Raw genomic sequence first — 24,537 nt, 5'->3', positions numbered from 1 at the left:
TGAGTGAGTGGATATTATGAGTGAGCAGCTGAGTGGCTGAGTGGGCGAGCGAGTGGCCGAGTGAGCGAGTGGGTGAGCGAGTGGGTGAGTGACTGGGCGAGTCGCTGCGTGAGCGAGTGGGTGAGTGGGTGAGCGAGTGGGTGAGAGTCGGTGAGCAAGTGGGTGAGCAAGTGGGTGAGCGAGTGGGTGAGCGAGTGGGTGAGCGTGTGAGCATGCCAGTGAGCGAGTGACAGGGCGACTCACTGAGTGAGCGAGTGGGTGAGCGAGTGGGTGAGCGAGTGGGCGAGCGAAGTGGGCGAGCGAGTGAGAGATATATGGACCGTGACGCCAGTCAGATTATACAGTTTATAAACAACGCTGCGTTCACCAGGGCTGCCTGGTCAGGGATCGAACCCACGGCCCCCACCATAGCAGGCGAGGCAGTCAACATCTCCTAGCCCCACGTGCTCCGGTGCCGATCACTTCAATGGCTCCTCCAGCCCCTCGGGGTGACGCATCCTCTCCGCTGCTCCGTCTTCTCCCTCCCTTCCTTCCGCTGCGTTGGCCGTGACGCCTCTTCGCTGGCCCAGCAGCCATCCCCCGCCGTGAGGGCGCGGGGAGACGCGCCACGGCCTGCTCAAGCCACGCTGTGCCCCTCCTACCACAACAACCGCCACAACAAGCACCACAACAAGCGCCACAACAAGCGCCACAACAACCACCACAACAACCACCAACCATCACACTTCAACGCACTCACTCGCTCAACCACCCACTCGGACACTCACCCACCCACTCATACATCAACTCACTAAGCCACCCACTCACTCACCCACTCATCCACCCACTCACCCATTCATACATCAACTCACTAACCCACCCACTCACTCACCCACTCACCCACTCCACCGCAGGCCACCTCAACCATCTCCCTGCCGCTCCTCTCACACCATTCCACTGCGGAAGAGCCTCCTCCTCCACCTCCTCCACCACCTCCTCCACCATTGCCTCCACCACCTCCTCCTCCACCACCACCACCTCCTCCATCACCTCCACCACCTCCTCCACCTCCTCATCCACCACCACCTCCACCACCTCCTCCGCCATTGCCTCCACCACCTCCACCTCCACCACCTCCACCACCTCCACCTCCTCCACCTCCACCACCTCCTCCACCACCACCACCACCTCCTCCACCTCCTCCACCACCTCCTCCACCACCACCTCCTCCACCTCCACCACCTCCTTCACCTCCACCACCTCCTCCACCACCACCACCTCCACCACCACCTCCACCACCTCCACCACTACCACCTCCTCTCCTCTTGTGCCCTGAGGGTGCCACATTGCTGCACGTGTCTCCCCGAGTTGCTCCCATCCCCCAATCCTCGGGGGGGTCAAAGGTCGGACGTGTCCACCACGCACTTAATGAACAAGGTGTCGTCTCGCACGTAGGTCTGTTCCGACGAAACTAGGCGGGCGAGGGGGCAGAAGAGGGGGCAGCCGCTGGCCACGTTGAGGTCCCCGGTGGGGCGCTGGAAGGAGGAGGTGGTCGCGTCCGGGCGGAAGGCGTCGACCACGTGGTCACGGCGCGAGCTCTGGTCCAGCAGCATCAGGGTCACCTGGGGAGGGCGCGGGGGGAGGGGAGGAGGGGTCACCGTGGTGGTGGTGGTGGTGGCAGTGGTGGTGGTGGCGGTGGTGGTGGTGATGGTGGTGATGATGGTGGTGGTGGTGGTGATGGTGGTGATAGTGGTGGTGGTGGTGATGGTGGTGATGGTGGTGGTGGTGATGGTGGTGGTGGTGATGGTGGTGGTGATGGTGGTGGTGATGGTGGTGGTGATGGTGGTGGTGATGGTGGCGGTAGTGATGGTGACGGTGGTGGCGATGACGATGGTGGCGGTGATGGTTGCTATGGCGATGCTGCTGCCGCTTTATGATGCTGGCGATGGCGCCGACACCGCTACTTTAGGTTGCTGGCGACGACGGTTGCTACGACAACGGTTGCTACGCTGCTGCTGCTGCTACGTTGCTGCTGCTACTGCTGCTGCTACTGCTGCTGCTACTGCTGCTGCTGCTGCCGTCACCTTCTGGCGGAAGGGCCAGCGCAGCGTGGCGTCGTGGTCGCCCCGCATGAGCACGAAGAAGAGCGACAGGTGCGAGTCCTTGCCAGCGCCGTCGCCGCTGGGGTACAGGCGCAGGCACATCTTGTAGCCGTAGCGGCTCGTGAAGAACGCTGCGGCGGGCACACGGGGGGCGGGGGGGGGGGGCACCGATGATGACCGTGGCGGTGGCGGTGGTCGCCGCAGCCACACGGAGACCCAAGGACAACGGCCATCACCACCACGATCACCACCATCACCACCATCACCACGATCACCACCACCACCACGATCACCACCATCACCACGATCACCACCACCACCACGATCACCACCATCACCACGATCACCACCACCACCACGATCACCACCATCACCACGATCACCACCACCACCACCACGATCACCACCATCACCACCATCACCACCATCACCACGATCACCACCACCACCACGATCACCACCACCACCACGATCACCACGATCACCACCACCACGATCACCACCACCACCATCACCACGATCACCACCACCACCACGATCACCACCATCACCACGATCACCACCACCACGATCACCACCACCACCACCATCACCACGATCACCACCACCACCACGATCACCACCATCACCACGATCACCACGATCACCACCACCACGATCACCACCACCACCACGATCACCACCATCACCACGACCACCACCACGATCACCACGATCACCACGATCACCACGATCACCACCACCACCATGATCACCACGATCACCACGATCACCACGATCACCACCACCACCATGATCACCACGATCACCACGATCACCACGATCACCACCACCACCATGATCACCACGATCACCACGATCACCACGATCACCACCACCACCACCATCACCACGATCACCACCACCACCACGATCACCACGATCACCACGATCACCACGATCACCACCACCACCATGATCACCACGATCACCACGATCACCACGATCACCACCACCACCATGATCACCACGATCACCACGATCACCACGATCACCACCACCACCATGATCACCACGATCACCACGATCACCACGATCACCACCACCACCATGATCACCACGATCACCACGATCACCACGATCACCACGATCACCACGATCACCACCACCACCATGATCACCACGATCACCACGATCACCACGATCACCACCACCACCATGATCACCACGATCACCACGATCACCACGATCACCACCACCACCATGATCACCACGATCACCACGATCACCACGATCACCACCACCACCATGATCACCACGATCACCACGATCACCACGATCACCACCACCACCATGATCACCACGATCACCACGATCACCACGATCACCACCACCACCATGATCACCACGATCACCACGATCACCACGATCACCACCACCACCATGATCACCACGATCACCACGATCACCACGATCACCACCACCACCATGATCACCACGATCACCACGATCACCACCACCACCATGATCACCACGATCACCACCACCACCATGATCACCACGATCACCACGATCACCACGATCACCACCACCACCATGATCACCACGATCACCACCACCACCACGATCACCACCATCACCACCATCACCACGATCACCACCATCACCACCATCACCACCATCACCACGATCACCACCACCATGATCACCACCATCACCACCACCACCACGATCACCACCACCATCGTGATAACCAACGTGAGTGTGTGGGTGACGCTGTGGGTGACTATGAGTCTGTGGGTGACTATGAGTCTGTGGGTGACTATGAGTCTGTGGGTGACTATGAGTCTGTGGGTGACTATGAGTCTGTGGGTGACTATGAGTCTGTGGGTGACTATGAGTCTGTGGGTGACTATGAGTCTGTGGGTGACTATGAGTCTGTGGGTGACTATGAGCCTGTGGGTGACTATGAGCCTGTGGGTGACTATGAGCCTGTGGGTGACTATGAGCCTGTGGGTAAAGGCGGGGGGAGCGATGTCCTTGCCCAATCCTAGCCCACACAAACAAAGATAAATAACCCCCATGTAGCCTTTAACAGACTGTTGGGGCAAGTGCTGTTAGCGAGTAGCACCCACGAAGGCCAGGACGGCACACGAGACAAACACACAACAACAACAACAACCGCCATTCGCCACCAAGTGGTGGTGACGTCACTACAGCGCTTGTGCCAGGCTAGGTGCACGTTAAAGCCACGTGAAGTGTCAAACGCTCGTTGGCAGGAGGTCACGGGGCAGACCCAGCAGGTGCCACGGGTCGACTGAGATGACTCGCTGATGCACCACGTGTGCCCCCCACTGTATCAACTTGCTGTGCTTTACCCGCCCGGCGCTCCGCTCGTTGTTGTGAGCGTCGCTCCTCCGCCCTCCAATTAATTACCACAAAACCACCGACAAAAAACACAACAACAACAACACCAACCGCCATTCGCCACTAAGTGGCGGTGACGTCACCACGACGCTTGTTCCAGGCCAAATAACACACACAAAAACACCGTGCTCGCCCATCCGTTCCCGGCGCTAGCGCCAATCCGCTGCGGTGCCGCGGGCGGCGCCAGCGACCTGGCGAGTAGACGGCGAGCTGGCGCCCGCTGGCGGCGTCGCTGCGGCGCCGGCCCACGTCGCCGACCCGCCACACGAAGGAGCCGCCGTGGGACGAGAGCTCCAGGGACGAGAGGCGCAGCGTCATGTCGGCCAGCGCCACCTCCCGCAGCGCCAGCTTGCGCTCCAACGCTTGCAGCTGGGTAGGGGGGGGGGGGCAGAGAGGGGGGGGGGCAGAGTGAACGGTGGCGCCGCGGTTAGCGCCGCGCTACCGCGAGCTCCGCGGGCGGAGAGGCCGAGTTGGATTCTGGCTCATGTCGCCAACAGCGGTGACGGATTTGTGTTCACAGAGTGAGTGAGAGTGTGTGTGTACCACAGAGTGAGTGTGAGTGTGTGTACCACAGAGTGAGTGTGTGTGAGTGTGTGTACCACAGAGTGAGTGTGAGTGTGTGTACCACAGAGTGAGTGTGTGTGTGTTACACAGAGTGAGTGTGTGTGAGTGTGTGTGTACCACAGAGTGAGTGTGTGTGAGTGTGTGTACCACAGAGTGAGTGTGTGTGTGTTACACAGAGTGAGTGTGTGTGAGTGTGTGTGTACCACAGAGTGAGTGTGTGTGAGTGTGTGTACCACAGAGTGAGTGTGTGTGAGTGTGTGTACCACAGAGTGAGTGTGAGTGTGTGTACCACAGAGTGAGTGTGTGTGTGTTACACAGAGTGAGTGTGTGTGAGTGTGTGTGTACCACAGAGTGAGTGTGTGTGAGTGTGTGTACCACAGAGTGAGCGTGAGTGTGTGTTACACAGAGTGAGTGTGTGTGTGTGTACCACAGGTTGAGTGTGTGTGTGTGGAGTGTGTGTTACACAGAGTGAGTGTGTGTGTGTGGAGTGTGTGTTACACAGAGTGAGTGTGTGTGTGTGTGTACCACAGAGTGAGTGTGTGTGTGTGGAGTGTGTGTTACACAGAGTGAGTGTGAGTGTGTGTGGAGTGTGTGTTACACAGAGTGAGTGTGAGTGTGTGTTACACAGAGTGAGTGTGTGTGTGTTCTATAGAGTGAGTGTGTGTACCATAGAGTGAGTGTGTGTGTACCACAGAGTGAGTGAGCGTGAGTGTGTGTGGAGTGTGTGTACCACAGAGTGAGTGTGAGTGTGTGTGGAGTGTGTGTACCACAGAGTGAGTGAGTGTGAGTGTGTGTGGAGTGTGTGTACCACAGAGTGAGTGTGAGTGTGTGGAGTGTGTGTACCACAGAGTGAGTGAGCGTGAGTGTGTGTGGAGTGTGTGTTCTACAGAGTGAGTGAGTGTGAGTGTGTGTGGAGTGTGTGTTCTACAGAGTGAGTGAGCGTGAGTGTGTGTGGAGTGTGTGTACCACAGAGTGAGTGAGCGTGAGTGTGTGTGGAGTGTGTGTTCTACAGAGTGAGTGAGCGTGAGTGTGTGTGGAGTGTGTGTTCCACAGAGTGAGTGAGCGTGAGTGTGTGTGGAGTGTGTGTTCTACAGAGTGAGTGTGAGTGTGTGTGGAGTGTGTGTTCCACAGAGTGAGTGAGCGTGAGTGTGTGTGGAGTGTGTGTTCTACAGAGTGAGTGTGAGTGTGTGTGGAGTGTGTGTTCTACAGAGTGAGTGAGCGTGAGTGTGTGTGGAGTGTGTGTACCACAGAGTGAGTGAGCGTGAGTGTGTGTGGAGTGTGTGTTCTACAGAGTGAGTGTGAGTGTGTGTGGAGTGTGTGTTCCACAGAGTGAGTGAGCGTGAGTGTGTGTGGAGTGTGTGTTCTACAGAGTGAGTGTGAGTGTGTGTGGAGTTTGTGTTCCACAGAGTGAGTGAGTGTGAGTGTGTGTGGAGTGTGTGTTCTACAGAGTGAGTGAGCGTGAGTGTGTGTGGAGTGTGTGTACCACAGAGTGAGTGTGTGTGGAGTGTGTGTTCTACAGAGTGAGTGAGCGTGAGTGTGTGTGGAGTGTGTGTACCACAGAGTGAGTGAGTGTGAGTGTGTGTGGAGTGTGTGTTCTACAGAGTGAGTGAGCGTGAGTGTGTGTGGAGTGTGTGTACCACAGAGTGAGTGTGTGTGGAGTGTGTGTTCTACAGAGTGAGTGAGCGTGAGTGTGTGTGGAGTGTGTGTACCACAGAGTGAGTGAGTGTGAGTGTGTGTGGAGTGTGTGTTCTACAGAGTGAGTGAGTGTGGAGTGTGTGTGGAGTGTGTGTTCACAGAGTGAGTGAGCGTGAGTGTGTGTGGAGTGTGTGTTCACAGAGTGAGTGAGCGTGAGTGTGTGTGGAGTGTGTGTACCACAGAGTGAGTGTGTGTGGAGTGTGTGTGGAGTGTGTGTTCACAGAGTGAGTGAGCGTGAGTGTGTGTGGAGTGTGTGTTCCACAGAGTGAGTGTGTGTGGAGTGTGTGTGGAGTGTGTGTTCACAGAGTGAGTGAGCGTGAGTGTGTGTGGAGTGTGTGTTCACAGAGTGAGTGAGCGTGAGTGTGTGTGGAGTGTGTGTTCTACAGAGTGAGTGAGCGTGAGTGTGTGTGGAGTGTGTGTACCACAGAGTGAGTGAGTGTGAGTGTGTGGTGTGTGTGTTCTACAGAGTGAGTGAGCGTGAGTGTGTGTGGAGTGTGTGTACCACAGAGTGAGTGAGCGTGAGTGTGTGTGGAGTGTGTGTACCACAGAGTGAGTGAGTGTGAGTGTGTGTTCCACAGAGTGAGTGAGTGTGAGTGTGTGTGGAGTGTGTGTTCACAGAGTGAGTGAGTGTGAGTGTGTGTGGAGTGTGTGTACCACAGAGTGAGTGAGTGTGAGTGTGTGTGGAGTGTGTGTTCTACAGAGTGAGTGAGTGTGAGTGTGTGTGGAGTGTGTGTACCACAGAGTGAGTGAGCGTGAGTGTGTGTGGAGTGTGTGTTCTACAGAGTGAGTGAGTGTGAGTGGAGTGTGTGTTCCACAGAGTGAGTGAGAGTGAGTGTGTGTGGAGTGTGTGTTCTACAGAGTGAGTGAGTGTGAGTGTGTGTGGAGTGTGTGTACCACAGAGTGAGTGAGTGTGAGTGTGTGTGGAGTGTGTGTACCACAGAGTGAGTGAGCGTGAGTGTGTGTGGAGTGTGTGTTCACAGAGTGAGTGAGCGTGAGTGTGTGTGGAGTGTGTGTTCACAGAGTGAGTGAGTGTGAGTGTGTGTGGAGTGTGTGTTCTACAGAGTGAGTGAGTGTGAGTGTGTGTGGAGTGTGTGTACCACAGAGTGAGTGAGCGTGAGTGTGTGTGGAGTGTGTGTTCTACAGAGTGAGTGAGTGTGTGTGGAGTGTGTGTTCCACAGAGTGAGAGTGAGTGTGTGTGGAGTGTGTGTTCTACAGAGTGAGTGAGTGTGAGTGTGTGTGGAGTGTGTGTACCACAGAGTGAGTGAGCGTGAGTGTGTGTGTCCATGATGACAGTGGCATTGCCCTTGTCGGTTGAGAGGATGACAATATAAACAATGTTTATTTTACTAGGTAAGGCCCACTAAGCTGTGCAGGTCTTTGTAGAAGCGACCAGGGCACAAGTGATAGCTGAAAGGAAGTGGCTTGCCATCATCGTATGGAAATGTATAGTAGCAGCCCAATACTCTTAAACGCATGTTTCATAGATGTGGAGGGGAAAACCGGAGGTCCCGGAGAAAAGTCCACGTGAGAAAAGTCCAAATACACAGCAGCAGCAGCAGCAGGCATCAGGGTCGGGATCGAACCCACGACCTCCTGTAGACCAGGCGAGGTAGTCAACATCTCATTGCCACCGTGATGATGATGATGATGAGAGAGACGCAGACTCCAAATACACAGCAGCAGGCATCAAGGTCGGGATGGAACCCACGACCTCCTGCCTGCCAGGCGAGGTAGCTAACAGCTCGCGGCCGCAGCGCCACAAGGCGAGAGGGGGGGGGCTTCGTCTGTGAGGGTGAAGGGGGTGAGGGGGGTGAGGGGGGAGGGTGAGAGGGGAGGGTGAGGGTGAGGGGGGAGGGTGAGGGGCACGATACGAGATTTAACTTGGGGGCACTTCCTGTACAGATGGCGAGCGGCACTTCCTGGTAGAGAGGGGCGATAATTCCTGTAAATAGGCGCGGCACTTTCTGTCAAGAGAGGCGAGACTTCCTGAAGAGAGGTGTGTGCGTGTGTGTGTATGTGTGTGTAGGTGTGTGTGTGTACGTGTGTGTGTACGTGTGTGTGTGTAGGTGTGTGTGTGTACGTGTGTGTGTACGTGTGTGTGTGCGTGTGTGTGTGCGTGTGTGTGTGCGTGTGTGTGTACGTGTGTGTGTACGTGTGTGCTCGCTAACAGCACTTGCCCCTACAGTCTGTTAAGGCTATATGGGGGATCTTTGTTGTGTACGTGTGTGTATGCGTGTTTGTGTAGCTGTGTGTGTAGGTGTGTGTGTACGTGTGTGTGTGTGTAGGTGTGTGTGTGTGTAGGTGTGTGTGTAGGTGTGTGTGTAGGTGTAAAGAGGGGCGGGACACTGACAAGGGTGCAGGGGGCGGAGGGGCAGAATTTGATTTGCGCTTGGTCACCGGTCACAAAGTAAGGGGGGTGGGGGGGGAGCTTTCTTGGGGGGGGCGCTTTCTCCCAGTTGTGTGGAGCCAGGCGGAGTGTGGGCGGAGCCAGGCAGAGTGTGGGCGGAGCCAGGCAGAGTGTGGGCGGAGCCAGGCGGAGTGTGGGCGGAGCCAGGCGGAGTGTGGGCGGAGTGGTGGTGGTGGCCGAGTGGTGGTGGTGGTGGCCGCACCTTGCCGGTGAGCGTGGCGACGGCTCCACGCTCGGCCTGCCGCCGCGTGTGGGCCTCCCGCGCGGCGGCGGAGCAGCGCTCGGCCTGGCGGTCCAACGCGGCCACGGTGGCCTCCAGCGGGCCCAGCGAGCGCTCCAGCCTGGCGCAGCGCTGCTCCAGCGCCGCCGGAACCACCGCCGCCAACGCCACCGCCTCCTTCCCGTCGCCTGGCGCCGCTGTCAACCGCACCGGCGAAATCGAAAATAGAAATTCATATACGTAACAAAAGGCTCAGTCCCATTCACAGCAGCCGCACCTTAACAACTCTTAGAACCTCCCAGTTCAACCAGTCTACTTAGGTTTTTTCGGTAAAGTCACGTAGGTAAAACATCAAAATGAATGAAAATAAAATAAAATAAAATCAAAAATCACGACGTTTCGGAGGCAACACAAGTCTCCGTCATCAGGTGGGACCGTCACAGCCAGATTAGCTGCATCAAGTGAGGCAATGATTCAAGATGTAATCCCTTAAAAGCGAGTTGAGGGGGGGAGGAGAGGGAGGGGGGAGCTCATCAGACTATGGTAGCCAATGAATGGAACGTATCGGGAGGGAGGGGGGGCGAGGCCAAAAGGGTGGGCGACGGCGTGCAAGCGATTGTGCGCAAGCGGCCAACTGCCGCACACGCCAACACAATGGGCAGAGAGGGGGAGGGGAAGCTCTAATACACATGATAGACAAAAGAACGAAAATGCCCATGTTAATACCAATGCTGGCTGAACAATGAAGAGAGTACTGTTAAAAAATAACTGGGGATGTTAACACTCGGTAAAGTAAAGTAAAATAGTGCCTGTCAGATAAGATGGTCCAAAAAATTGTAATTAAGACTTAAGATGGTCCAAAAAATTGTAATTAAGACTTAATTACAATTTTTTGGACCATCTTATCTGACAGGCACTATTTTACTTTACTTTACCGAGTGTTAACATCCCCAGTTATTTTTTAACAGTACTCTCTTCATTGTTCAGCCAGCATTGGTATTAACATGGGCATTTTCGTTCTTTTGTCTATCATGTGTATTAGAGCTTCCCCTCCCCCTCTCTGCCCATTGTGTTGGCGTGTGCGGCAGTTGGCCGCTTGCGCACAATCGCTTGCACGCCGTCGCCCACCCTTTTGGCCTCGCCCCCCCTCCCTCCCGATACGTTCCATTCATTGGCTACCATAGTCTGATGAGCTCCCCCCTCCCTCTCCTCCCCCCCTCAACTCGCTTTTAAGGGATTACATCTTGAATCATTGCCTCACTTGATGCAGCTAATCTGGCTGTGACGGTCCCACCTGATGACGGAGACTTGTGTTGCCTCCGAAACGTCGTGATTTTTTATTTTATTTTATTTTCATTCATTTTGATGTTTTACCTACGTGACTTTACCGAAAAAACCTAAGAAGATGATTCCTTGCAGTCACGAAAGCTTCAAATCTAGAATCAACCAGTCTACACAACAAAGGCTTATTCCTAGCAGCGGCTTCAGCCACACCACCTCTACATAACAAAAGGCTCAGTCCCATGTACACGCACCTTTACAGCAGCCGCACCCGAACAACTCTTGGAACCTCCCAGTCCAACCGGTCTACACAACAAAGACTCATCCCTAGCAGCGGCTTCAGCCGAACAAACTTCACAATAATAATACAAAACTCCGATCCAGGTGCCTGCCTTGGCTCCTCCCACCCTCAACCAGTATATATACAAGGACGGTTTTCTTGGAATTTCTCATTTACTTGATACAGCAATGGTGCTGTGACGGTTCCACCTGAAGACGGAAGCTTGTGTTGCCTCCGAAACGTCGTGATTTTTATTTTATTTTTATTTTACTTTTATTAATTTAAATTTTTTACCTACGTGACTTTACCGAAAAAAACCTAAGAATAGAAATTAGGTGAATTAAATAAACTTGTGGCGCGCTCGCTCACGAACTTATCGTCAATAAGCTATCGAGATCCCAGATTCCCTGCTCACAATCACTATGATTGGAATGTAAAAACTATTTTATTATTTTACCAGCTAAGGCTCTTTTTTAGAAGCTACCTGGCTCTCACAAATGATAGCAGCTCAAAGATTTGGCTTATCACGTTTATCTAGATAATATATTAAGGGGAAATTTGTGAATGTGTGTATGTTCGAAATGTTTAGCGTACTTCCCGACATGCAACAAACTTGAAATTTGGCATGTGGGCAGCTTCCAGACTGTACACAATGCAAAAAGTCTAAAAGTACACTTTTGCATTTGGGGGGGGGGGGGGGCGGAATAATGGATGCATTTTGCACGTCAAGTGAGCGGTGACGTCACATCTGTGATGTCACCCGCATGCGGCAGCGTCACGCGGTGTGCCTGCTGACGTCACGCAGTGTGTCTGCTGACGTCACGCAGTGTGTCTGATGACGTCATGCGGTGTGCCTGCTGACGTCACGCGGTGTGTCTGATGACGTCACGCGGTGTGTCTGGTGACGTCACGCGGTGTGACTGATGACGTCACGCGGTGTGACTGATGACGTCACGCGGTGTGTCTGATGACGTCATGCGGTGTGACTGATGACGTCACGCGGTGTGACTGATGACGTCACGCGGTGTGACTGATGACGTCACGCGGTGTGCCTGCTGACGTCACGCGGTGTGACTGATGACGTCACGCGGTGTGACTGATGACGTCATGCGGTGTGACTGATGACGTCACGCGGTGTGACTGATGACGTCACGCAGTGTGCCTGCTGACGTCACGCGGTGTGTCTGATGACGTCATGCGGTGTGTCTGCTGACGTCACGCGGTGTGACTGATGACGTCATGCGGTGTGTCTGCTGACGTCACGCGGTGTGACTGATGACGTCATGCGGTGTGTCTGCTGACGTCACGCGGTGTGTCTGATGACGTCATGCGGTGTGTCTGCTGACGTCACGCGGTGTGTCTGATGACGTCATGCGGTGTGTCTGCTGACGTCACGCGGTGTGTCTGATGACGTCATGCGGTGTGTCTGCTGACGTCACGCGGTGTGTCTGATGACGTCACGCGGTGTGTCTGCTGACGTCACGCGGTGTGTCTGGTGACGTCACGCACCCCCCCCCCCCACCCTCCGCGTAGGCCGTGTGTTAAGACAAGATTCCCAGCCGGGTAGTCTTAGCGAGTTTGCGCATCAAATAAAAACGGGAGTGAAGTGAAACCGCCGGCTCCTCACCGGCTCCTCCTTCAGCCCCGGCGGCCGCCGACGGCCTCCCGACACGTCTGGCGGCCCCCCCCCCCGCCCCTCGCCGCCACCGCCACCTCCAGCCGGGACAACCTCAGCGCCAGCTCGGACAGGCGGACGTCCGAAGCCGGATCCAACTGCGGGACCGATGCCGCCGCAGCCACAGCCGCACCACCACCGCCACCACCACCGCCACCGCCACCGCCGCCGCCACCGCCGCCGCCGCCGACACCGGCTGCTTCGGCGGTGGCGGTGCAAGCGGCCTGAGTCGGCAGCAGGCCGTGCAAGTGCAGCAGGAAGGAGCGCAGGATGGCGACGTGGGAGGCGGTCGCCAGCTGCTCGTGCCCCGCAAGCTTCTCAGCCTCGGCCTGCTCGGCGGGGAGTTGGCGAGTTAGCGGCGACCAGCGCGGGAAGTTGCTGCTGATGCTGTTTGTCTACTGGCGGAAACCGAGCCGTGCCGACGTCGCCAGCGCGGCGGGTGATGTGGTGGACGAGCGGAGACACGTGTGGGTGACGTGGTGGACGGGTGGAGAAGCGCGTGGGTGACGTGGTGGAAGGGTCGAGGAGTGCGTGGGTGACGTGGTGGACGGGTGGAGGAGCGCGTGGATGACGTGGTGGACAAGCGGAGACACGTGTGGGTGACGTGGTGAAGGGGTGGAGACACGCGTGGATGACGTGATGGACGGGTGGAGGAGCGTGTGGGTGACGTGGTGGAGGGGTGGAGGAGCGCGTGGGTGACGTGGTGGACGGGTGGAGGAGTGCGTGGGTGACGTGGTGGGCGAGGCCGCGTGCTATCGCCGTGACGCACCTGGAAGGGGCACCCGATGTCTGCGAAGCGGCAGGGCCGCTTGACGCGCAGGCACGACTTCTCATGCAGAGGCAGCTGGGAGGGCGGCAAAAACAACAAGTTCCAGACGGCCACGTGGCGACGTTCCCACCACCACCACCCCCCTTGGAGCCAGGCGCCCTGCACCGCACAGGAGCTGCGGGTGTGCAAAACGCACACACGTACACACACACACACACGTACACACACACGTACACACACACGTACACACACGTACACACACGTACACACACACACACGTACACACACACGTACACACACACGTACATACACACACACGTACACACACACACGTACACACACGTACACACACACACACACGTACACACACACGTACACACACACGTACACACACACACACACGTACACACACGTACACACGTACACACATGTACACACGTACACACGCACACGTACGCACACACACACACACGTACATACACACGCACACACACGTAGATACACACGTACATACACACGTACATACACACGCACACACACACGTACATACACACGTACATACACACGTACATACACACGTACATACACACGTACATACGCACACGAACACATACACACGTACACACACACGTACACACACACGTACACACACACGTACACACACACGTACACACACGTACATACACACGTACATACACACGTACATACACACGTACATACACACGTACATACGCACACGTACGCACACGCACACACACGCACACACACGTACATACACACGTACATACACACGTACATACACACACGAACACATACACACGTACACACACACGTACACACACGTACACACACACGTACACACACACACACACGTACACACACGTACATACACACGCATGTACACAAACACGTACATACACACTCGTACATACACGTACATTGATACACGCACACTCGTACACACACATGTACACTCGTACACACACATACAGACACGCGTGCACGCACGTACACACGTACACACGCACGCACCTTCTCTCTGGGTATCTTGCGCTTCCCGCACGCAGTGCAGGTCGTGGGGAACTTTGGGCAGGTGAGGTCGTGCTCCTAAAACACAAAAGCATCAACCCCCGGTGTAGCCTCACAGGCTGTTGGGGCAAGAGCCGATCCCGACCCTGACGCCCGCTGTATATTGCGTGTGTGTATACGTGTGTGTGAGTGTACGTGTGTGTGTATACGTGTGTGTGTGTACGTGTGTGTGTGTACGTGTGTGTGTGTGTACGTGTGTATGTGCGTGTGTGTGTACGTGTGTGTGTGTGTACGTGTGTATGTGTGTGTTTGTGTACGTGTGTACGTGTGTGTATGTGTCTGTGTGTGTACGTGTGTGAGTGTACGTGTGTGTACGTGTGTGTGTGTACGTGTGTGTGTACGTGTGTGTGTGTACGTGTGAGTGTACGTGTGTGTGTGTGTGTACGTGTGTGTGTACGTGTGCGTGTGTGTACGTGTGTGTGTGTGTACGTGTGTGTGTACGTGTGTGTGTGTACGTGTGTGTGTATGTGGAGCTGATCTGCCCTCTGACCATCGACTAGTCATCTGTAAGATGCGCCTGCCATTCTTCCACTCCGGTGGTGGGTGTACACCCAGGATCCCATTCCAACCAAAAGTGGCCTGGTCTAAGTTAGCTGATGAAAGTTGCAAGCGAGAATTTCATCATCGCTTGCAGCTGGGGTTGGCATCGTCCCCCACTCCACCTGATGTCGAGGGTAAATGGGCGAGGTTTAAGACTGTGACTCATGCAGCTGCAATGGCTGCTTTGGGTACGCGGTCCAGACCTCCCCGGGAACCCTGGCTGACGGAGGAGGTGTTCAGGTTAATTGAGAAAAAGCGACAGGCCCACTCTCATCGCCTACAGCATCCCACGTCAGAGAATGAGGAGGTTTACCGCAGCCTTCGCTCGGAGGTTCGGAGAGCCGTAAGGCGCTGTAAGGATGGGTGGTGGTCGCGGGTTGCTGAGGAGATGGAGTCTGCCTCAGTGGCCCGCGATCACAAATCACTATTTAACTCCATCAAAAAAGTAACCTGCAGCGCCACACCTATTACCATCATTAGAGGAAAAAACGGTGATCCAATCTCCGACCCCCAGGAACAGGTTTGCAGATTTGCTGAGCATTTCTGTGAGGTCCTGGGGGAGGGAAAATCTCTCAGCCAGGAAAACATCATGGCACAAAGTGGGGATAACCCTGCTGAGGCTGCGGTGCCTCAAATATTGGAAGAGGTCACCCCCTGTGAGTGGCTGGCTGAGGTACCGGCTGTTGAGGAAGTACTGAGGGCGATCCGGAGTCTGAGACCAGGGAAGGCACCGGGCAGAGATGATCTCCCAGGCGAAATGCTGAGGGAGGGTGGCGTTTGTGCACAGACTGCCCTATATGACATCATAACAACAGTCTGGACCACTGGACGGGTTCCGCAGGACTGGAAGGATGCCCTGGTGGTCCCCCTCTTTAAGAAGGGGGACCGCACAGACTGTAACAACTACAGGGGCATCTCACTCCTCAGTGTGCCGGGTAAGGTCCTGGCAAGGATTATTCAACATCGCCTTGCTAGGCATGCTGAGGAGAGGCTTGCGGAGCCCCAATGTGGTTTCAGGAAAGGGCGGTCCTGCACAGATGCCATATTTTCTGTCCGTCTGCTACAGCAGAGGTGTAGGGAATTCCAAAAAGACCTACATCTCTGCTTTATTGACCTGGTCAAGGCCTATGATACCATCAGTAGGACTGGGCTCTGGGTTGTTCTTCGTGCTTTCGGAGTCCCTGACCCTCTGCTCACGATCATTAAGGACCTTCATGATGGTGAGCGGGCCCGGGTAAAACTACGTGGCCGGGAGTCGGAGCCTTTCCCTGTACACCTTGGGGTGCGACAGGGATGTCCTCTGGCTCCCACATTATTTAACATCTATTTCGACTGCGTAGTTCGTGAAGCCTTCAATAGCTGTACCGGGGGAATTACCATTTGGTACAGATATAATGGGAGGCTGATCGACGCCCGGGTGCGATCAAGGGATGGCTCCCTATTGGTCAACCACGTTATGTATGCCGATGATTTGGTAATAGCTGCTCATTCAGAAGAGGAGTTGGAGACGCTGCTGCTGAGGCTGGAGTGTGCCACTAAGAGGTGGGGCCTTACCATCAGCCCCACCAAAACTAAGCACCTGCCTGGGTATTTTGTACCATCGGGCACTCCGCCCCCACAACTCCCAATCGGTGATGGGGCAGTTGTGGAGAGAGTAGAGAGTTTCCCATACCTGGGCAGTGTGCTCATGACCAGCTCCAGTTTATCAGCAGAGGTCTCACTCCGAATCAGTCGAGCGGCAATATCTTTTCATCGGTTGCGTAACGCTGTGTGGAAGCTACCTGGTCTGTCGCTCCGCACGAAGCTTCAGGTCTTCTCGGCCACGGTCATTCCCTCCCTTCTCTACGCTTGCGAAACGTGGACCCCCCTAGTGGAGCATCTTCGCCGGTTGGAAACATTTAGGCTGGCCTGCCTACGATCCATCCTGGGTTTGACCAGGCTGGATTGTGTGAGGAGCTCACAAGTCCTTGAAAGATCTGGGCAAAGTCCCATCAGTGAGCTCCTCCGGCAGGCAAGGCTGCGTTGGCTGGGTCATGTAGCCCGCATGCCCAGCCACCGCATGCCTAAACAGCTTTTGTTCGGCCGGATCGAGGGGGCTAAACGGGCGCGGCACGGGCTAGAGAAGAGATGGAGTGATGTGGTACAGGAGGACGTGGAGCTGAGTGGACTTGCCGATGACTGGTACCAGCGGTGTCAAGATCGGCCTCAGTGGAGGAGGCTCGTGAAGGACGCTACTGGGCAGTTGGAGGCAGTCGCCCTCCAACAACAACGGAGGGCGGAGGAGCGACGCTCACAACAACGAGCGGAGCGCCGGGTGGCTAAAGCACAGCAAGTTGGCACAGTAGGGGGCACAGGTGGTGCATCAGCCAGTCATCTCGGTCATCTCGGTCAGTCGACCCGTGGCACCTGGGTCTGCCCCGTGACCTCCTGCCAGCGGGCGTTCGACACTTCACGTGGCCTCAAGGTGCACATGGCCTGGCACAAGCGTCGTGGTGACGTCACCGCCACTTAGTGGCGAATGGCGGTTGTTGTGTACGTGTGTGAGTGTACGTGTGTGTACGTGTGTGTGTGTACGCGTGCGTGTGTGTGTGTACGTGTGAGTGTACGTGTGTGTGTGTGTACGCGTGTGTGTACGTGTGTGTGAGTGTACGTGTGTGTGAGTGTACGTGTGTGTGTGTGTACGTGTGTGTGTGTGTACGTGTGTGTGAGTGTACGTGTGTGTGTGTGTACGTGTGTGTGTACGTGTGTGTGTGTGTACGTGTGTACGTGTGTGTGTGTGTACGCGTGTGTATACGTGTGTGTGTGTACGTGTGTGTGTGTGTGTATACGTGTGTGTGTGTGTACGCGTGTGTGTACGTGTGTGTGAGTGTACGTGTGTGTGTGTGTACGTGTGTGTGTGTACGTGTGTGCGCGCATTCTGCACACCGGCAGCTCCTGTGCGGTGCAGGGTGCCCGGCAGTGCCTGCAAGGCGCCGTGCGTGCGGGGCAGCTCTGCTGGGCGTGCTCCGCCAACTCGCGGAGTCGCACGCGGCCACCACACGCAGGGCACGCGGCCCAGCGGAGCTCACAAGACGACTCGTGACCCTAGCACACACACACACACACGTGTATACACACACACACGTACACACACGTACACACACACATGTACACACACGTGCACACACGTGCACACACACGTACACACACACGTACACACACACACACACACACGTACACACACGCACACACACACGTACACACACGCACACAAACACGTACACACACACACACGTACACACACACACACACGTACACACGCACACACATGTACAGACACACACGTACACACACACGTACACACACACACGTACAAACACGAACAAAACAATAACCGCCGTTGGCCACTAAGTGGCGGTGACATCACTACGGCACTTGTGCCAGGCTATGTGCACGTTAAGGCCACGTCAAGTGTCGAACATCCACTGGCAGGTCACGGGACAGACCCAGGTGCCACGGGTTGACTGAGATGAGTGGTCGATGCACCACCTGTGCCCCCTACTGTGCCAACTTGTTGTGCTTTAGCCTCCCGGCGCTCCGCTCGTTGTTGTGAGCGTCGCTCCTCCGCCCTCCGTTGTTGTTGGAGGGCGACTGCCTCCAACTGCCCAGTAGCGTCCTTCACGAGCCTCCTCCACTGAGGCCGATCTTGACACCGCTGGTACCAGTCATCGGCAAGTCCACTCAGCTCCACGTCCTCCTGTACCACATCACTCCTTCTCTTCTCTAGCCCGTGCCGCGCCCCTTTAGCTCTTTCTGGCCGAACAAAAGCTGTTTGGGCATGCGGTGGCTGGGCATGCGGGCTACATGACCCAGCCAACGCAGCCTTGCCTGCCGGAGCAGCTCATCGATGGGACTTTGTCCAGATCTTTCAAGGATTTGTGAGCTCCTCATACAATTCAGCCTGGTGAAAACCCAGGATGGATCGCAGGCAGGCCATGCTGAATGTTTCTAACTGGCGAAAATGTTCCATTAGGGGGGGCCCACGTTTCGCAAGCGTAGACAAGGAAGGGAAAATAAAAGACCCAAAGCTTCGTGAGGAGTGACAGACCAGGTAGCTTCCACACAGCATTACACAGCCGATGAAAATATATTGCCGCTCGACTGATTTGGAGTGAGACCTCTGCTGTTAAACTGGAGCCGGTCATAAGCACACTGCCCAGGTATGGGAAACTTGCCACTCCCTCCACGACTGCCCCATCACCAATAGGGGAGTTGAGAAGGTGGAGTGTTTGATGGCACAAAATACCCAGGCAGGTGCTTAGTTTTGGTGGGGCTGATGTTAAGGCCCCACCTCTTAGTGGCACGCTCCAGTCTCAGCAGCAGCGTCTCCAACTCCTCGTTTGAATGAGCAGCAATCACCAAATCATCGGCATACATAACGTGGTTGACCAATAGGGAGCCATCCCTCGATCGCACCAGGGCATCGATCAGCCTCCCATTGTATCTGTACCAGATAGAGATTCCTCCGATACAGCAATGGAAGGCTTTCAAACTACGTGGTCAAAAAAATGTTAAATAATGTGGGAGCCAGAGGACATCCCTGTCGCACCCCAAGGCGAAGAGGGAATGGCTCCGACTCCCGGCCACGCAGCTTTACCCAGACTCTGGATCGCCTTCCGTGCTTCAACAGATGGCACTCCAGCCAGCCACTCACAGGGGGTCACTACTTCTTCCAATATTTGAGGCACCGCAGCCTCAGCAGGGTCATCCCCACATTGCCCCATGATGTTTTCTGGACTGTGGGATTTCCCCTCCCTCAAGATCTTACAAAAATGCTCACCAAACCTGCAAACCTGTTCCTGGGGTTGGAGATCAGATCAGGATGGTGATAGGTGTGGTGCCGCAAGTAACTTTTTTGATGGAATTGACGAGTGATTTGTGATCATGGGCTACTGAGGCAGACGCCATCTCCTCAGCAGCCCGTGATGACCAGTCATCCGTGCAGCGCGTCACGGCTCTCCGAACCTCCGAGCGAAGGCTGCGGTAAGCCTCCTCATTCTCTGACGTGGGATGCTGTAGACGATGAGAGTGGGCCTGTCGCTTTTTCTCAGCGAGCCAGAACACTTCTTCTGTCAGCCAGGGTCTCTGGGGAGGTCTGGACCGCGTATCCAAAGCAGCCGCTGCAGCTGCATGATCCACAGTCCTAAACCATCTCGCCCATTTACCCTCGACATCAGGAGGAGTGGGGGACGATGCCAACCCCAGCTGCAAGCGATGATGAAATTCTCGCTTGAAACTTTCATCAACTAGCTGAGGCCAGGCCACTGTGGGTTTGAATGGGGTCCTAGATGGACATCCACCACTGGAATTGAATAATGGCAGGGGCATCTTACAGATGACAAACCGATGGTCAGTGGTGGGCAAATCAGCTCCACAGTAGCTCCTGGTGTCAAGGACATGGGCCCGCATCTGCAGCTCTATCACTACGTAGTCCAGCAGATGTTCTTGCTTGGACCCGGCATGCATCCACGTTTTGTGGATGCGCCGATGCCGGAACAGCGTGTTGGTAATTACAAGCCCATGGGCTACACAGAAGTCTAGCAGCCTCCTACCGTTGTTATTGAGCTGATCTGGCCCATGCCTTCCAGTGCGGTAACCACTACAAAGACAAAGATCCCCTGCATAGCCTTAACAGACTGTTGGAGCAAGTGCTGTTAGCGAGCACCTATGAAGGCCAGAACGGCACACGAGGGGGTGAATGGCCAGCACCACGCCCAACCGCCTTTGTTTCCCTCGTGGCAATGTTTACACACTGCACCAGGTACTCATTTGAGGCTGAGTCGATGTAGGGGAGGCCCAGGACTGGTTCAAATAATCATCACTGGTGTTGGCCGTGAGCGGGTTTCGAACTCGGGTGGGCAGGTTCATAGCGCAGTGCACTAACCACTACATTACCGCTCCCCACAACTGTACACACGTACACACACACATATACACACACACACATATACACACGACAGCAAATGAGCCGTCTCTACCCTGGTCTCTCCTTGAACTCATCCACTCACTCACTCACACTCACTCACTCACACTCACACACTCACTCACTCACCCACTCACCCACTCACTCACTCACCCACTCACTCACTCACTCACCCACCCACCCACCCACTCAGCAAATGAGCCGTCTCTACCCTGGTCTCTCCTTGAACTCATCCACTCACTCACTCACACTCACTCACTCACACTCACTCACTCACACACTCACCCACTCACTGACTCACACACTCACTCACTCACCCACCCACTCACCCACCCACCCACTCATCCACTCAAACGCTCACTCTGTTGAACACAAATTCCACACACATTTCCAGAGGGAGACGAGCGGAGGGACGAGCGGGGCGAGCGGGGAGACGAGCGGAGGGACGAGCGGAGGGACGAGCGGAGGGGCGAGCGGAGGGGCGAGCGGAGGGGCGAGCGGAGGGGCGAGCGGAGGGGCGAGCGCAGGGGCAAGCGGAGGGATGAGCGGAGGGGCGAGTGGAGGGGCGAGCGGAGGGGCGAGCGGAGGGGCGAGCGGAGGGACGAGCGGAGGGACGAGCGGAGGGACGAGCGGAGGGGCGAGTGGAGGGGCGAGCGGAGGGGCGAGTGGAGGGGCGAGTGAAGGGGCGAGCGGGGAGACGAGCGGAGGGGCGAGTGGAGGGACGAGCGGAGGGACGAGTGGAGGGGCGAGCGGGGAGACGAGCGGAGGGACGAGCGGAGGGGCGAGCGGAGGGGCGAGCAGAGGGACGAGCGGAGGGACGAGCGGAGGGACGAGCGGAGGGACGAGCGGAGGGGCGAGCGGAGGGGCGAGTGGAGGGGCGAGTGGAGGGACGAGCGGAGGGACGAGCGGAGGGGCGAGTGGAGGGGCGAGTGGAGGGACGAGCGGAGGGACGAGCGGAGGGGCGAGTGGAGGGGCGAGTGGAGGGGCGAGCAGAGGGGCGAGCGGAGGGGCGAGCGGAGGGACGAGCGGAGGGACGAGCGGAGGGGTGAGCGGAGGGACGAGCGGAGGGGCGAGCGGAGGGGCGAGCGGTGGGGCGAGCGGAGAGACTAGCGGAGGGACGAGCGGAGGGACGTTGACCGCTCACTCACATCGTAGTCTCTCACGATGCCGGACCACGAGCAGCCCGGGTTGGTGCAGCGAGCGGGGAGTTGGTCCACCTCACGGCGAGTCGCCCGGTCAGGGAAACACTGGTGGACAACGCAAGGGGGATGAGCGGCAGCTGTTGCTGTTGTTGTTGTTGTCATCGTTGTGGTAGTTGTGGGAGATAGTGCATCTGTGATGGTCACTGGGGCTGTGCAGTGTGTGGTGAGGCCGTTGTGGTGGTGATAGTTGTGGTGGTTGTGATGGCATTGTGTGGGTGCAATGATTCTTGTGGTGGTGGTTGTGATGGCATTGTGTGGGTGCAATGATTCTTGTGGTGGTGGTGGTGGTTGTGATGGCATTGTGTGGGTGCAATGATTCTTGAGGTGGTGGTTGTGATGGCATTGTGTGGGTGCAATGATTCTTGTGGTGGTGGTTGTGATGGCATTGTGTGGGTGCAATGATTCTTGTGGTGGTGGTGGTGGTGGTGGTTGTGATGGCATTGTGTGGGTGCAATTATTCTTGTGGTGGTGGCGGTTGTTGTGGCGATTGTTGTGGCGATTGTTGTGGCGATTGTTGTGGCGTGTCACCTGGTTGTTGGGTGACGAGTACAATTCCTCTTCGTGAGTTCCTTCTTCCTGACAGCGAGGGCACAACCATTGCTCTGGCCTGCGGGAGCAACAACCACAACAACCTCAACAACAGACGTACAATACAACCACCACCACAACAACCGCACAATACAACAACCACAACAACCTCAACAACCGTATGATACAATCACCTCCCTCGGCTCCAGCTCCCCCACTCACCCACAAAGGTCCCCCGTGTAGCCTTGTCACACTGTTGGGGCAAGTGCTGTTCGTAGCGAGTCGCAGCACCCATGAAGGCCGGCACTGTGGCACACGAGGGGGTGGGTGGCAAGCACCACGCCCGACCGCCTTTGTCTCCCCAGTGGCGACGCTTACACATCTCACCAGGTACTCATTTAAGGCTGGGTCGATCTAGGGGAGGCCCAGGACCGGTTCAGATAATCGTCGCTGGTGTTGGCCGTGATACGGATGGGAACCCGGGTCGCCAGGTTCGTAGCGCTGCGTAGCGCTAAACGCTACACCACCGCTCCCCTCACACACACACACAGACACACACGCACAGACACACGCACACAGACACACACAGACACACACAGACACACACACAGACAGACACACACAGACACACACGCACAGACACACGCACACAGACACACACAGACACACACAGACACACACACAGACAGACACACACAGACAGACACACACAGACACACACGCACAGACACACGCGCACAGACACACACAGACACACAAATACAGACACACACACAGACACACACACAGACACACACACAGACAGACACACATAACAACAACAACCGCCATTCGCCACTAAGTGGCGGTGACGTCACCACGACGCTTGTGCCAGGCCATGTGCACCTTGAGGCCACGTGAAGTGTCGAACGCCCGCTGACAGGAGGTCACACAAAGACAAAGATCCCCCGTATAGCCTTAACAGACTGTAGGGGCAAGTGCTGTTAGCGAGCACCTATGAAGGCCAGAACGGTACACGAGGGGGTGGGTGGCCAGCACCACGCCCGACCGCCTTTGTCTCCCCAGTGGCGATGTTTACACACCGCACCAGGTACCCATTTGAGGCTGAGGTCACACACACACAGCCAGACATACAGACACACACGTGAATGTACCCCCCCCCCCCCCACCTCGTGGCCAGCTTGCTGTGGCACCCGTGGCAGAAGCGGTGGCCGCAGGGCGCCTGCACGGCCGCCCTGAGCAGGCGGCCGCAGGCGCCGCACAGGTACTTGAAGTCGGGCTCGCGCCGCAGCGCCTCCAGCGGGTACCCGTCCCGCACGGGGGCCGACAGCACGGCCAACGACTCCCCCATGATCCTCGCAATGCCTCCTCCTCCTCCTGCTGTCCCTGCTCCTCCTTTCTCCAGAGCCGTAGCAGCGTGTGAAGGCCCTGGGTGCGGGGAGACCGTGGTGGGTGTCTGCGTGCATGGCGAACGCCTCGGGGGTTCGGGCGCGCGCACGCGAGGGTCACAGAGGGATGGGGAGATGGGTAACGGGGGGGAGGGGAGGGGAGAGGGTGGGAGGGAGGGAGGGGTGGGGGATATGCAGGGAGAGAGACAAACAGGGAGGGAGGGTGGGGATAGGGAAGGGGGAGAGAGAGATGGGACAGGGAGAGAGACGGGGAGGGGGAGACAAACAGGGAGGGAGGGAAGGAATAGAGAAGGGGGAGACAGAGATGGGACAGGGAGGGAGAGACAGACACACAGGGAGGGAGACAGGGAGGGAGACAGGGAGGGAGAGACAGACAGGGAGGGAGTGTATAGAGAAGGGGGAGAGAGAGAGAGATGGGATAGGTAGTTG

General features: G+C 56.5%; 1 protein-coding gene across 1 annotated transcript; it reads right to left on the bottom strand.

Annotated features, from left to right (window-relative positions):
- Positions 1 to 1,280: 1,280 nt before the first annotated feature.
- Positions 1,281 to 24,281, bottom strand: LOC144952514 (TNF receptor-associated factor 2-like; the record flags this gene model as incomplete). Its single annotated transcript, XM_078882961.1, is given in 12 exon segments — positions 1,281 to 1,601; positions 2,064 to 2,212; positions 4,679 to 4,856; positions 9,356 to 9,570; positions 12,562 to 12,628; positions 12,630 to 12,938; positions 13,379 to 13,453; positions 14,411 to 14,485; positions 17,933 to 18,091; positions 22,118 to 22,216; positions 22,700 to 22,778; positions 23,869 to 24,281. Coding segments are annotated over 12 exon segments (2,043 nt in total), but the record flags the coding sequence as incomplete, so codon positions are not given.
- Positions 24,282 to 24,537: the final 256 nt, after the last annotated feature.

The sequence above is a fragment of the Lampetra fluviatilis genome, chromosome 68 (assembly GCF_964198595.1).
Source record: "Lampetra fluviatilis chromosome 68, kcLamFluv1.1, whole genome shotgun sequence".
Lineage (NCBI taxonomy): Eukaryota > Metazoa > Chordata > Hyperoartia > Petromyzontiformes > Petromyzontidae > Lampetra > Lampetra fluviatilis.
Note: the sequence above shows the minus strand (reverse complement) of the source record. Positions and strands in the feature narration are given on the sequence as shown.